The 14,667-nt window shown below is 42.0% G+C and overlaps 1 protein-coding gene across 2 annotated transcripts; it reads right to left on the minus strand.

The window, feature by feature from the left end:
• prom2 (prominin 2) lies at positions 1-14,667 on the minus strand. 2 transcript variants are annotated; one of them, XM_073482315.1, is made up of 24 exons: positions 14,459-14,667; positions 13,197-13,533; positions 10,421-10,488; positions 9,846-10,051; positions 9,552-9,672; positions 9,122-9,185; positions 8,916-9,005; positions 7,643-7,839; positions 6,764-6,838; positions 5,538-5,601; positions 5,276-5,432; positions 5,035-5,187; positions 4,824-4,947; positions 4,632-4,720; positions 3,937-4,021; positions 3,664-3,807; positions 3,504-3,572; positions 3,325-3,417; positions 3,174-3,227; positions 2,996-3,076; positions 1,487-1,555; positions 1,291-1,380; positions 1,052-1,164; positions 1-939 (listed from the first exon to the last, which is right to left on the minus strand). In XM_073482315.1, exons 2-24 carry the CDS (start codon positions 13,456-13,458, stop codon positions 888-890), a joined length of 2,520 nt encoding a protein of 839 aa, XP_073338416.1. In that variant the 5' UTR covers positions 13,459-13,533; positions 14,459-14,667; the 3' UTR covers positions 1-887. The 2 variants fall into 2 exon arrangements, with proteins under 2 accessions (XP_073338416.1, XP_073338417.1); XM_073482316.1 differs by lacking the exons at positions 10,421-10,488; positions 13,197-13,533; positions 14,459-14,667 and adding an exon at positions 10,321-10,398.

Consider the following 14,667-nt stretch of genomic DNA (forward strand, 5'->3'; position numbering starts at 1 on the left):
AGTTGTTGATCAGTTTTTTACTGACAGTAGTTTTCACAACAGAGGGCAGAAATGCTCACAACTTTTTGATCACATTGAGCAAACAGAACAATAAAGTGCCGTATGACAGAAAGATAAAACAATCTACTGGAGTACAAAAATCATCATGTTGAATCAAGAATCACATCGAAATCAATTTGTACAAAAACACATCTGGAATGGTAACAAAAGACTTTATGGTTAAATTGTGTAATAAGCAAACACACCAATCAAGTGTATTCATTTCATGATGCATACAGGAAACTGTGCTTTGATTTCCAATATTAGTGCAAGTTTATTCAAGAATTTAATTAAAAAAAGGTTTCCCATTGGAATCAGGGTGCCAAAATCGTGGCAGTATACAGACAGAGGCTGGCACATCACAAGTGCCTGTTGGCACGGTAACACACTGCTGCAGTCTCTGAGAGCACCGCGCACTAACAGGACTAAATATATAAATGTGATGATGGACTCTGAACAAAAATCAGCTTTACAGTTTGAAATATGTTGGATATTTTCTCAGAATCCAGCAGCAGCTCATAGTTCTCCTATTAAATAGACACAAATCATTTAAGTTATACATTAAATGTAACTAATATCTTTGAAACTTTATTTAAAAATGATGAAAAATCCCTGCAGATTCCCTTACGCCCTGTGTCCCCCTGAGGTCAACTCAAAGATGCTGCGTGTGGTGTATGAAATGTATCGTATGACTTCTGCAGGCTCTTTGTTTCTCAATTTGAGACTCTCCACCAGAGTGACAATGTGCCACATCTGTGCAGGAGTGCACCATGTGTTTTTATTTTGTCAAGCCGTACCCCAGTTGTGCCTGCAATCCTTTAAAGATGTATCTCACATGTGCCGTCTTCTCAGGTGAATTTCATCTGGGCCCGTGGGATGTGGTTCATGATTATGTGGTTGCTGGAAACAAAGACATTAACCGCGGTCAAAGGCGGGCCAGCCCAGTCAAATGAATCAGTCATGTGATTCTTACACAACATGCAAAAATGTGTTTTCTGTTTGTGCCTCTTACTCATAGACATCAGAGTACTTCATTCTCCTGTAGTACTTGGCTAGTTTGATAGAAAAGATGATCCCGGGGATGAAGAAGATGATGCACCAGCCCAGACTGAACCAGAACGCATTCTAAAGAGAGAGAGAGCGAAAAGGAAAGTGACAGCTTTAGAGCAGTTTGACAGACTTTAGTGATTTTGTCAACAAAAAAAAGTCAGTTAGGCTGCAGGTGGAGAGCTAACAACATCTGATCCTCACCAGAGACTCCACCATGTGTGAGCAGACGATAATGTCAACAGAGTCCACAGCTCCTGCCACCGGCCCACAGCGGCCCACCTGCTGCGTGATCTGAGGGAGAATCCACACATCAGTAACTTCTCAAAAAGGTCATAAATACTGTTTCTGTATTTGCACAGCATGTTAAAAAGTTTTAAAAATCTGGAACAGACTGTACCGTGAGGTTGGCCCAGTCCGCATAAACAACGAAGTAGCCCATCTGACAGTCCACAAACTTTCTACTTTCCTGAGATCAAAAGAGAGAGAAAGAGAGACAGAGAGAAAGAGAGAGAGAGAGAGAGAGTAAATTCCATACATTTTCTCTCTGCTTTACAGTGAGAAGTCATGAGGAATGAGTGGAACGCCAAGCCATCTCAGCAACTGGAATTCTGGGTAAATCCTCTGAAGTGACCCATAAATAAATGCAATAGCACTATGATTAGACAAGGTGCGGCAATTATCAAAGTTTTTTTATAAAGCACATTTCATGCAGAGGCAATTGAAAGTGTCTTTGCCTAATGCATTAAAACATTAAAGGAGACATATTGTGCTTTTTCATGTGTATGTTATAGATTCTTATGCATGTAGAAGATCTTTATAGTTAAAAAGCCCAAAGTCCGCACCAACAGAAGCTCCTCTCTCCCACAGAAAACACTGCTCCTGAAACGCCTCACTAGTCCCGCCTTTAATTCTGTGACTTTGTGACATCACACTTCGTCACCATGTCACACATTCGCACAATTTATGCCTAGAGGCTAGTTTGGCACGTAAGAAAGGATTTAGCACCGTTGCTCTGCTGTTGTTAGCGTTGCTGGGGCAGGCGTGTGTGAGCTGACCAATCAGAGGAGAATATATTCAGGAGGGAAGCCTTAAAGAGACGGGAGCTAAAACAGAGCGTTTCAAAGAGAGAGAGAATAAAAACTGAAAACCGGTGTGTTTTTTGAGCATTAAAACATGAAAACCTATTTTAGTAGTAACCCAAAATACACCAAAATATATCAAAACTACAATGCCCCGCTGCTTTAAGAAAATATTCAGTCATTTTACAAAAAACTTCATATTTGTGAGCTGAAACAAATGGGCTTGGCGCCCCAGGCAGGGTTGGGAAGTCCAAAAATAGTGAGAGGTGATCTAACACACTGTTGGTTTTGGCCTTTTCGTGGGATTTGCTGACATTAAAAAAATATTAAAAAGTGCCAGCCTTATCCTCTAAAGAGAGGTTCAGTCAAACAGAGTGGATTTAAGGGTCATTAAAGTCAAGAGCAAGTCTGTTGTTTCTCTGCTTAGTTTGGACCCTAAAGACGGTGAGCAGATTGCTACCAGATGAGGCTTCACGTGGTGGAAGAACACAGTGAAGGCCAATACAGATGCCTAAGAATTGGGGTAATTTGTTCTTACAGCACTGTTTACATGACACAAGATGGGCCTCACAGATAAAACAGACCCTTAATATTCCCCTCAAAGAATGCACAACTACAGCTGAAGACAAACACGACTGGACACTTAATGTAATTCATGCCCTGCGGATGTGGAACCAACAAGCACATTGTTTCAACTCCTCGTACTCACTGAGCCACAGCAGCTCCCCCTCGCCCCCCTCCAGCTAAATGACTGACCCACCACAGGCATTAACAGACCACATGGAGCACTTTTTCTTCCAACTCATGTGACTCGTGGCTGTACTCACGGTCTCCACGATCTGTGTCGTATTTGTGTTGAGGAAGTCTTGTGCTGCCTCCACGTTGCTCAGCACCTCCCCCACTGTTCCCTGGAAATGCCAGAGAGGAGAGAAATGAGCCACAGAGAGGAGGAGAGGGGAATTATCTTTATTCTTGGTGGCTCCAGGTGTTGGTCAGTGTACTCACGTTGATTTCCTGGACAAAAGACTGAAGGTCCTTGACGGTTGAGTTGATGCTTTCCTGAGGGAAAAAAGCAGTAGATATTTGCTTAAACTCAGATGGATGACACACAGCCAGAATGAGGAGATGGCAGAGGAGATAGGGCAAGCTAACTCACCAGTTGTGGGGTGATAACTGTTTGTATGTCTGACTGGATCTGCCTGAGGTCCATGGCCTCGGTTTGGAGCTCCAATCGTATATCATTGTTTGTCTAGAAACAAGCAAATTGTTGGTTAATACATAGAAAACAGTAAAAAAGAAGACAATTATGTTTTATGTTGAAGTCTCCTGACTCACTTGAGCTTCAGCGAGCCTGTCAAGTTGGTCTGCTGTTGTGTTCAGATTGATGCTGGAAACGTTATTTATCTGAGAGAGAGACAAGCCAGTGACATGAATCACTTTTACATGTTACACCTGGACATGTGTAACGATGGTAGAGACCGTGAATAATGTCTACCTGCTGTGTGACAGCAGTGGAGTCAAAGTCTTTAGTGGAGGTGGAGAAGCTGCTGAGCTGTTTTTTGACATCAGGGCTCAGGAGAGTGATGGTGGACAGAGTGATGTCTGTGTTATCGAAGTACAGTCGGATCTCATCTGTGTACTGTGTGTCACCGACAGAGAGGGAGGAGGGAAGAAAACAGGCATCACAAATGGTGAGGTTCGGTTAGTCGAAGGCAAACAATATTTACGTATGTACGATGAATATGAAGGTATTGTAGGTTTAACTCACTTTAGACACATTGAGCAGGTCATCTAGGTTTATGACCTCGTACAAGCGGAGCGTGGTCCACAGGGGCTGGTTTTCTTCACAATCTCTGCAACATCAAGTCAGAATCAGAATCGTGTTTGTTACATATGTGCAGAATATTGGCCAATGAATTTGCAAATGTTCACAGTATAAAGTAGGGCTGATCAATATGTAAATAAACATACTGTGATTATTGTGATAGATATTGCGATATGAGTCATGATTTCAGTGGGAAAGATAATTATTCCATTTGAGTTTCACTGAAAGAAAATATGAAAATGATGATTATGTGACTTCTGCTGGGGTCTGTACCAAACAAACGTGTTCCCTTCATATTCTTGTCATCATATTCCAGTCTGGAGAATATGATTTGTTGGCCGGGGCCTCTCTGTAGTAACACAATGCTTCATTTATAATAGTATGATGTGACACATTTTGCCTTTATCGGCAAATTGCAGCTCCTGAGATTTGGATATTGCACTTGGCCATACCGCAATTCATTTATATTACGATTAAATCATGTCAAACTTGACAAGCACATATTTACAATTACAGATTCGAAATGCTTCATGTTTCCTGCTGAATTCAGACCCACTAAGAAAGTAACAATATAATAATAACACAAAGACAAGCCCATGTGCATGTTCTTGTGTGAGAGGTGAATTGGCATCACATACCTGTAGATATCAGGGATACTGATGTTGCTTTTCAGCCCCAAAGCTGGACCTATCTCCAACTCTGGAATTAAACCTGGAGTATCAAGAAGCTGTGGAGAGAAGAGGGAATAATATCACCACAAATATATTGTACTTGTATTTATGGTGCATGCAAACACAGGTGTGTGCAGGTGTGTGTTTTAGTATTGTTACCTCCAGCAGCTGTCCATTGTTCCAGGGCTGACAGAGCAGATCGTAAACTGAGCCTCCCAGCAGGAACAGCAGCACCACCACTATCATGAACAGCCAGGAGAAGAGGAAGCTGAAGCCTGCACCTCTGCAACCACATCCAGGTCACAGGTCAAACAAGAGGTCAGCAGGTGAGACACTTTGAACAGATACGATATGACAACCATGCACTCACATCATGAGGAAGGTGCCTCCACAGTCCGCCGTGCAGGAGCGCTTTGTGGGGTCCTTTGTGGGTGACAGACCCACAGGGCCCAGGACCAGACCCAGGATGTAACACACCACCACCAGGAGGACAACGCAGCACAGGACCACACACACTCCCCATCTGGAAAAGCACACACACACACACAATGAGTGATTTTTGGCTTTTTTTCTTGCATTGATCACGTGTCTGCACATCCAGGTCTTTTTACCTAATGTGCTCGGCTCTCTTGATCTGTGGTGTGACCTTGACGATTTCTTCCTGGACCTGCTCCAGAGTCTTCGACGCATTGGTCAGAGCAGATAAGGGGATGTCCTTGGTGACCTGGGCGATCTGTGTTCGTATTTCATCCAATCTCTGCTTGCTGTCTAAAAAATACACACAAATACACACATAAACTTTAAAACTGATCTTATAAGTTCATGCATAAAAAAGTATTTGAAAGAGGAGTGAGAGTAAATGTGCTCACTCACTTTCAGCTACATCTTTGGTGTCATTGGTCACCCTCTGGGGGATGCCGTTGAAATAGTCCTCCACCTAAAAAGAAGACAAACTATTCATTCATATCATAGTAAACAGTTTTGAAATAGTGTTTGTGTACAAATCCATAATTCACGTTTTCTTAAATTATCTTTGGTTAAAACTTGTTCACGCTCTTCCCTCTATCTGACTGCTCATCCAGATTTGTTTACAAGGAAGTCATTATATCATAAAGATTAATGATATCAAATGTTCTGTGCCACAAAGCTCTCCTAAAGCATAGGCCAGAGTTTACAGAGTGGCTTAAACTGATGACAGAGACCGCTGCCTTTGTACTTTACTTGAGTATTTATTTTCTTTTAACTTTTACTCCCCACATTTTCACACAAATATCTGCTCCTTACATTTTCATAACAGGCTCGTTACGTTAGTTTTAATGCATTTAAGGGGAATTATCGATTGTTTTTATTTTGTGTCGTCGCACACCGCCTTCCCAACATCACAAGACTGATTTCAACCCATCAGTGTATGTCACGTACGGCAGATGTGGCAAGACGAAACAATGTAAAAGACATAACAAGATAGAAACAGACAGAGAGGGAGACTCGAATGGGGAGAAAAGGCGTGCCAATGACTCTGATCTGCAGACACCCCGCAGCCATCTGCCCGGATTTGATTATTTTCTCAGTTTGTTGCTGCCTGGGACACTGTACCAATCCAAATGTCAATATTTGATGTCCTAGGAATGAGACTCAACAATTAACTATCTTTCTGGTGTTTTTAAGAGCAGCTGGGATAAGTCCTACTGATTCTACCTTTAAGTTTAATAGTCTCTGAGAGGGAGACTTTTACAAAGTACATTTCAGAGCCTGCACTCTCTTACTTTTACTTGAGTCAAGAAGTTGAATCAGTACTTCTAGTCTTTTTTTTACACAAGTATCTGTCCTTGTACTTGCCCCACCTCTGGTAACATCCTAGAGAGTGTATGGGTCACTAATGAACAGGGAATGTATGTGTAATTATGTATATAAACATATATAGAATTATCATTGTGGCTGCCATTGAATTTTTTTCTTTTTTTTTCTTTATTGACTGTGAACTCTCATTTTATCACATCCGTATCATCTGCATTTTTGCATGAAGCTATTATCTTAAAATGAATAAAACCTAAATGACCAAAAAGCATAGATGATTGCATATTTTTTTAGAAGTCACTGACCTCCTTGATTTTGGATTGGAGGTCAGTTCTGATGACATCATCCACGGCCGACTGGAGCTCGTTCAAGCTGGGAATCTGTGGAGAACAATCAGAGTCACACACGTGCAACCATTGTGACCAGCAATCACATGTAATCACGTGCTATACTTTAGTGTAACAGAAGGGGGCAGCAGACTTTAACAAGACAAGCACATACGCTTTCACAGATGCCATCGATGAGCCACGATTAAATGAGCTGATACCAAAGAAGAGTGAATTGTATCTGTGTTACTGCCATTGTCAAGATGAAGATTAGATATTATACAATATATTTACTGATGTGGAGACAAGATAGGAGGAGAGGAGGGGGAAAAAAGAGAAGAAAGGAGAGGAGAGGAGAGGAGAGGAGAGGAGAGGAGAGGAGAGGAGAGGAGAGGAGAGGAGAGGAGAGGAGAGGAGAGGGAAAAAAAGAGAGGAAAGGAAAGGAAAGGAGGAGAGGAGAGTGTGTATGTGTCAGAATAGAGTGTAGGAGGAGTAGAGAATAACAGATGGGAGGAGGACAAATCAGCTGTACAGACAATGCCAAAAATGAAGAGCTATTATCATGAGTCACACTGTCTCAATCTGCGTCAGAGGTGGTTTTGATCACATAAATCATTCTTCCTGTTGCCTCTTGATTATGTCTCCTAATTGGGCTGATTCTCAGTCTGTACGTTGTAATCTGAGCAGTCAGACCAAACTCCTGTTTAGCATAGAACGACTGCGCTTGACAGGAGTGCATGTTCAAATCGACCTCATTTAATTTCCCTATGTTTTATTAATGCATCCAAATTAAGAAGGTCAAAAAAAAAACACGAACATCACATTATGCAACCCACATTATGCAAAATCAGTACTCACAGAGATGGAGGTGTCCAGTGTCAGTTTGCGTAGCTCACTTTTCATTCTGTCACAGTTGCTGCAGGTTGGTTTGGATAAAGTCTGATTGATGCGATTTTTAACAACGGTGACATTTGCCTGGAGGCGGTCCACACTGGACTGCAGCTGGACCAAAGATGAGTTCAGCTTCTTCAGTTCCATATCCATGTTCACAGTTTCTGCTCATACAAATAAAACAAATAATACATATTAGTCAGTGTATGCACAAGTGTAAAAAATGATCTGCATTTTTAAAAGCATTCATCTATGACCTTTTTTATGTGGCTGCTTTGAATTCAAAAGCAATTTTAAAAGCTGAAATGAATGGAAGTTCGAACAAAAAGTGAGCAGTGTAACAGAAAGAACGACAGGAAATTGATTATTAAGGGAGATATTATCCAGCCGCTTTGGTGCAGCATTAAGAATATTTTCCGTATTACTCTACTACGCCTGCTCTGTGTCACTCTAAGAGCAGCGTTATGAAAAACATGTCAGTAAATAATGTATCAGCACCTCGTTTATCATCTTGGAAAAGGCGGAATTACTGCAGCAAAGAAATAAATGGCTCTCTGCTGGAAACTTTCATTATAATTACAAAACCCAAACAATTAGCTTTTTTTAAAATTTTCTTGTATTTTATCTATTTGCAGCTATATGTCACAAGGCTGCATGGTTCAAAACCAAGACTACTCTAGCCTAGGTTTTTCCTTCGATAAATAATTCTTTGGCCTTTCCATGGTTTTATTAGATAGGACAGTTGAGACAATGACAGGAAATGGGATGAGAGAGAGGGAGGAGGGATGATATGCAGCACAGGTTGGACTGAACCCTGGGCCACTGCAGCGAGGACACAGCCTCTGTACATGGGTTGCATGCTCTACTAACTGAGTTACTAGGGTGGCCCAGAAAAATGTAAGTTCATTTTTTTAATAGATTTTTTTCCATGGTGTCTCCCAGATTTCAGTGAGATCCTAGATGGGGTTCTTCTAGCAGCTTGTCACTGTTATAAGTATCAGTGTCTGTATGTTTCTCTATATATATCTTCTCTCTCCTTTACTTTTTTTGTTATGTAATCACTAATAAAAACAGCTTGTCTCAAAAATAACTCTGTCAGTATATCAAAGACTGAATTCAAGACGTGGGAAGTGAAATGCAGTCAGTGCACGGCTCATGTGATTACTGATCTTGTCAAATATGAACACAAGCACTTACATGCTCACACTGAAACAGGACAGAGCATGCAGAGACACCGTACCTCGGTCCAGAAGTCTAACTGAGCGCAGTGCTGGGTTGAGAGGTCCTCTGAATTTCTCCTGGATCTCTGCTCCCAGCTGAGGTCCAATGGCTGATTTATACAGACGAACAAGTGCGAGACGAAACAAGAACAGAAAGCGTATCGCAGCGGTCAGAATGAAACAAAAGTGGTGCCTCTATTTGTACATGATTAGTTTCTGTTCTCACCATCTAGGTTTCTGCTAACCTCCTGTACGGTTTTATAGCTCTCGTCCACCACAAAGTTGACTTGCTGGAGAAGAAAAACAAAAGAATTTCAAAGTGTGCACACAAGATATGACTTTAAATACAACATATGTATGTCAAGGACTGTTTCCATGAGGTAACTGCGTAGCAGCTTTCGCAAGTGAAGAAGAACAAACAGAAGACGATCCCTGTTTCCCTCCAACCCTTTCCCGCTCTCTTGTATCTTTAGATAAGTTTATTGACACTGCGGAGTCATTAATCAGCAGACTGAAAGGTGAACTGGTGTCTGTCACCTCGCAGCACACTGATGGCAGGGGTGCAGGACATTAAGGTTATAACATCGTAACTTTGACCTTTGTGTCCTTCCCGGGCTCGTGTCGTGCACTTCAATCAACAACAGGGTTTCTCTCACCTGAGGCACAGCGGTGAGGAAGGTGTTGACGTTCTTTATAGTTTTGTTGAGCTCCACCACACCCCCGTCCACACTCTGTTTGAATGCTTCGTTACTTCTGAACATGCATATGTTCCCAGCACTGCAAACACAAACACACACACGTACACAATTAAATTTGTGTCTTGAACATAATGTCAATCCTAGGGAGACGCACACAAGCAGCGAGGCGTGCCCGCTCAAGCTGTCCTTTTTCCGATGCTAATTTCAGATAACACATCATCATGCTGTTCAAAAACGTACACACACACTCACAGGATAATGACTGTGGTGACGAATGCACTCCAGTAGAGGGTTCTTCTGCGACAGTCAGTGGAGGACGTCTGCTTCTGGTACATCTTCCCGCCACAGTTGCCACAGCAGCGGCAGCAGGCCAGGAAGAAACCAACTAAGGGCATCAGGACGATGTACACGACGCCGATGGCTACACACACCAGGTAACCCACTCGGTAGATCAGGACCTGAGCACAAAACACACACAGGTACAAACAAATGATATGTATTACAACTGAAATGGCACAAATATCAACTTCGAGGCTAAGATGGCACAACAAAGGCACGACTTTGCTGTGTGTCGTGACGTCAAACACAGACAGACATCACCAAACAGTAGTTTTACTTTACTGTGGTGACACTGCACAACCAGAGTTGATCAAAGAGTCTCAGTAACTCCAGTGGAATGGGATAAATACACACTAGTGTGCTTCAATGTGAAGTGCTCTCAGATTACCAGCTCGAGGGAAACTCTGGGGAGGGTGTGTCTGCTTTTCTTTCCCATGAATAGAAGTTCATACCAACATCCTAGAATACGTGAAACTACATTTACTTACTTTTTTAAGGAGTTCTTGATCTAATTGCTGCGTTTGGTCAACATCCTCGGCTATGTCCAGGATCAGATCTAGAAAGAAATCAGAGAGAAAAAAAGCATCTGAGTAACATCAGTAGACACAGAAACAAAGCTACACAAAGCAAAGAGGCTACTTTTTTAAAAATTCCACGCTGCCGGTCTCCGTCCTAGTTATCCATGTACAAAAGCCCAGTCAGGGGGGAGTACGTGTCCTGTGCTCCATACAAACATTTCAGTCTGTCTCATTGTAAAGCTGAAAATCTGACACCTCCATCTTCAGAGTACGAGGAAACCAGGGAAGCTTTGAGGAGAGATTGGGTTTTTTACTCACACAAAAAAATGCAAATTCAAAGCCTGCTATTTATGATCATACAAAAACCCAGTCATTGTGGATATTATTCATTAAACACAGGCCCGGGTAACAGAGAAGGGGGTAGAAGTTCAGTTTCTCACATAAGCTATTTTGGAAGTTCTCACCATCTGTCTTTATCACGGATGGCAGTCTGCCATTAATGTCCTGGAAATTTGTATTTTATCTCACTGCTCCTGGTTGATACTTGAGTAATTATTTGTTTTATAGTTGAATATTAAAGCAGTGCAGTAAGTAAGCTTCAATAACACTGACTGTCTCTATAATTACCAGACCTGGGGAGTAACAGAATACACATACTCCGCATAAAAAAAAAAAGGTAACTGTCTTCCAGTAAAGTTACAGAAAAAGACGATGTAATCAGATTACAGATACATTCAGTGAAAAATGGTAAATGGTCTTGCATTTCTATAGCGCTTTTCCAGTCTACTGACAGCTCAAAGCGCTTTACAGTACTTGCCACATTCACCCATTCACACACACATTCATACACTGATGGCAGAGGCTGCCATGCAAGGCGCCAACTGCTCATCAGGAGCAATTTGGGGTTCAGTGTCTTGCTCAAGGACACTTCGACATGTAGCTGAGGGGAGCCGGGATTCAAACCAGTGACCTTCCGATTACTAGACGACCCGCTCTACCTCCTGAGCTACAGCCGCCAAAAAGGGGGATTACTAGCAGAATAACGATTTCAAAATAAAGAATGACATACTAGTCGCACATGCGCATGGTTAGGTATGAAAACAATTCACTAGTGCCACACAGCATCACTCTGGTCTTAAGTGAAAACGCGTACACAAGAATATATTCTTACAGTAAATAAAAGTCATCTTATTGATATTTCTTTAAAATGATTCATTTAAAATTCTGACATTATTTTTCATTATAACCAATGCTTTGTTAACAAGTGCCTCGAGTTTTGTGCTGGACCTGAGAGAAAAAACATCGGTGTTGAGTCATGATGGAAGGTTCAGCAGCAGCAGTTTGTTTCCTGGTGATAAGGCTGAACCTTTGACTTGACTTGAAAAATGACAACACAACACAACAACGTCTGTGTCCGGAGCAACTTATGCAAGCCAAAAAATAAAGCTGCTGTCATCTGCAGAAATGTCAACTTCAAATCTGAAGAAACACAAAGAAACAGCACCCACATGTTGTCGGATAAACACAGTACACCTGTAGTTTGCGCCAATATTGTTTTTGTGATGGTACATTTCTTTAGTATAATGCGCAATATTTACAATGTTTGATTTTCTAGTAATCCAGTGTTACTTATTATAAAATCTGCCACTTAATTTCTATTCAGTAACTGACTACATTTCATCCTCAAGTAATCTGACCTGACCCTGCCCTGAGTGTTGACTGCCAGTTGTCATGTTTTCATAAAATCAGCAATAGACTTTTTAAAAAAAAGTCTCAAAGGCTGTGGGGCTTTTTCAATTCTTCACAAATCAGTAATGAGATGCACAAACATAAACACATTTTGGGTTTTGAGATCATGAAAATACATATTTGAGTGAAGGATCTGTTTTTGGTTGGTGTAGCACCTCTACCACCGCAGCTTGTTTTGTCTTTCTAGCCATTAATTCATCAAGAATGAGCCTTAATGTTTGATCCCCTGCCTTCTGGAAGAACATTTATTATCTACCTACAAACATTTATAACTTCCTGTTCGGTTGTTTATTAGGGAGAAACCAACAGTTAACAATGAACCATTGAGCCATTTGCTTTATCATAGAGCGATTGTAGACAGTGTGGTCGCACATCCATCAACTGTCAATGGTTAACATGGAAGCAACTGAAGTCTCTTTATGAGTCATTGAGTGGCTGCTGGTTGAAATCCCCTCACAGTATCATCATCAATAAATCCACCATATTGTACATGTCGATCGCAGGAAGGACTCTGGTTGTTTGGTTTTGTGTCCATTTTGTTTTCCATTTAGAAATCAATGCTGAGCAGAAAACAATGTACGATATTGAGCAGGGTTTATGGAGAGGTTACAAACCAGTCACAGGGACAGACAAAAGACCACAGGTGTGACACAAGTTGAAGAAAACTCCAGATTATAAAAAACACCAGACCAGGACATAAAGGTTAAAGATTAACTGGCCAAATAAAACACATTTCTACCGGTTTACTGATTAACTGAGCCGGTCATCTTATGTACAGGCATTATTCATTTTAAGCAGTTGCAAAGGTTAAGTATGATGTGTCACCTTTGCATCTGTAGGGAAATGTTTGCCCAGCGCAGAGTAGGAAACCACCAGATTTTAATGTCATTTAACATTTCCCTGTGTGATAAATGTCCCCAAATTGAATCCAGGACTAAGAAGAAAGGGACCTGTGTGTCAAGATGTTTGATTAGTGAGTAATACTGGTGACACTAACCTTTAGGGAAGGGGTTAGGCTGGACTGTGTGCAGGAAGGACTGGACCAGAGCTGACATGAAACCCACAATGGTGTCCTCCTCTGCTGTGTCCTGGTAGTGGGGCTGGGTGAGGCTCAGAGGTGCCGCGGCTGCTGGACAGGCAGCATCATGAGGTAGAGACTGGGCCAGGCTGAGCCCCAGCAGCATCACTCCTACGCCGGCCCTGAACGCTCCAGCGCTGCCCTGCCACCTCCACCCCCTCATACTCTCAAATAACGCCATGTCTGCAGGTGTCACTTGTCAAAAAACGGGTTTGTGAAGTGATCACCTCATGGCACAAGCTCTGTTTTGATGCAACTGGAAACAAGACAAAAAAGAAGAACACAATGAGACACTCATAGGAGGCAGGAGAATTACAGACTGCAGAAGGAAACCCACAGACTGAGTCAGAGAGAAGGGTCACGGCGCAGATCGTTTCAAAATGGCAACGGAAAAAAAAACTGTTTTGCAGAAGAAACGCAACAATGGCAGTTTGTAAATGGGAAATATAACTGTTAAGCCCACGCGTAACTGGTTTCTGAGAGAAACTGCCCTTTAGGGTTCTCTTTTATACTTCTACACTCTCCATCATGGCATACAGGAAGTGCTGACATTTAAAAGTTACAGGAAAATTCTTGGGAAGATAACAAACATGACTGGCTTTGGTGTCACCGCTGCCCTCATAGAGTAAACACAGAAATGCTGCACCTACCTCAGACACCTCCATCACCTGTGTTTACGCAAACTCACACTTGTAGACAGAAAAAACTTTTATCACAGCGTGAACAAAAATCTGCCTGTAGAAACTACAAAACAGCGTTTGAATATCCCTTATCAGATGTATGTGTTTTCTATGTGTAGCTCTCTTAAGCAAATAACTTACTAAATATAAGGCCCTAAAGTGACTGAACACTGTCATTTCCTCTTATGGTTAAAGCAGCTGTTGAAATAGAGTCAACAGTCAACCTGTTCTAGCTTTTCTCATCAGAGACACTATTAATACATGACATGATCATCCTCTTTAATCCCGTACACAGCAGCCTGAGGATGTTTACTGTACATACAGGGGACAAGACTGTCTGAGCAGTTCATCCAGGTCGAGGCACGTACTCAAGGTGTGTGTTAGTGGGTGATAAAAAGTGAGTTCAAAGAGAAAAGAGGGCAGATAAGGAAGGAAGAGAAGTGTAGAAGCAAACAAGCAGAGCAGAGTGAGGGTTCAGCTGTTGTCTGTCAGTCAGCTCACCTTAGTCCAGGCAGTGAAGTCCAGGCAGTCACGCCACTATGGTCTTCTGTTATTCAGTCAGAGGCGTGTGACTCTCACAGTCCTATGGAAATATGATCTGTTCTGCTCCCGCTGACAAGTTGAAGCTGACTGTGTGCTCGCCTGGAGAACACTGCCACTAGGAACAGAGGGAGGGAGAGAAGGGACCGGAGGAGGGAGAAAGGGAGGGT

Source organism: Pagrus major, chromosome 15, assembly GCF_040436345.1.
Source record: "Pagrus major chromosome 15, Pma_NU_1.0".
Lineage (NCBI taxonomy): Eukaryota > Metazoa > Chordata > Actinopteri > Spariformes > Sparidae > Pagrus > Pagrus major.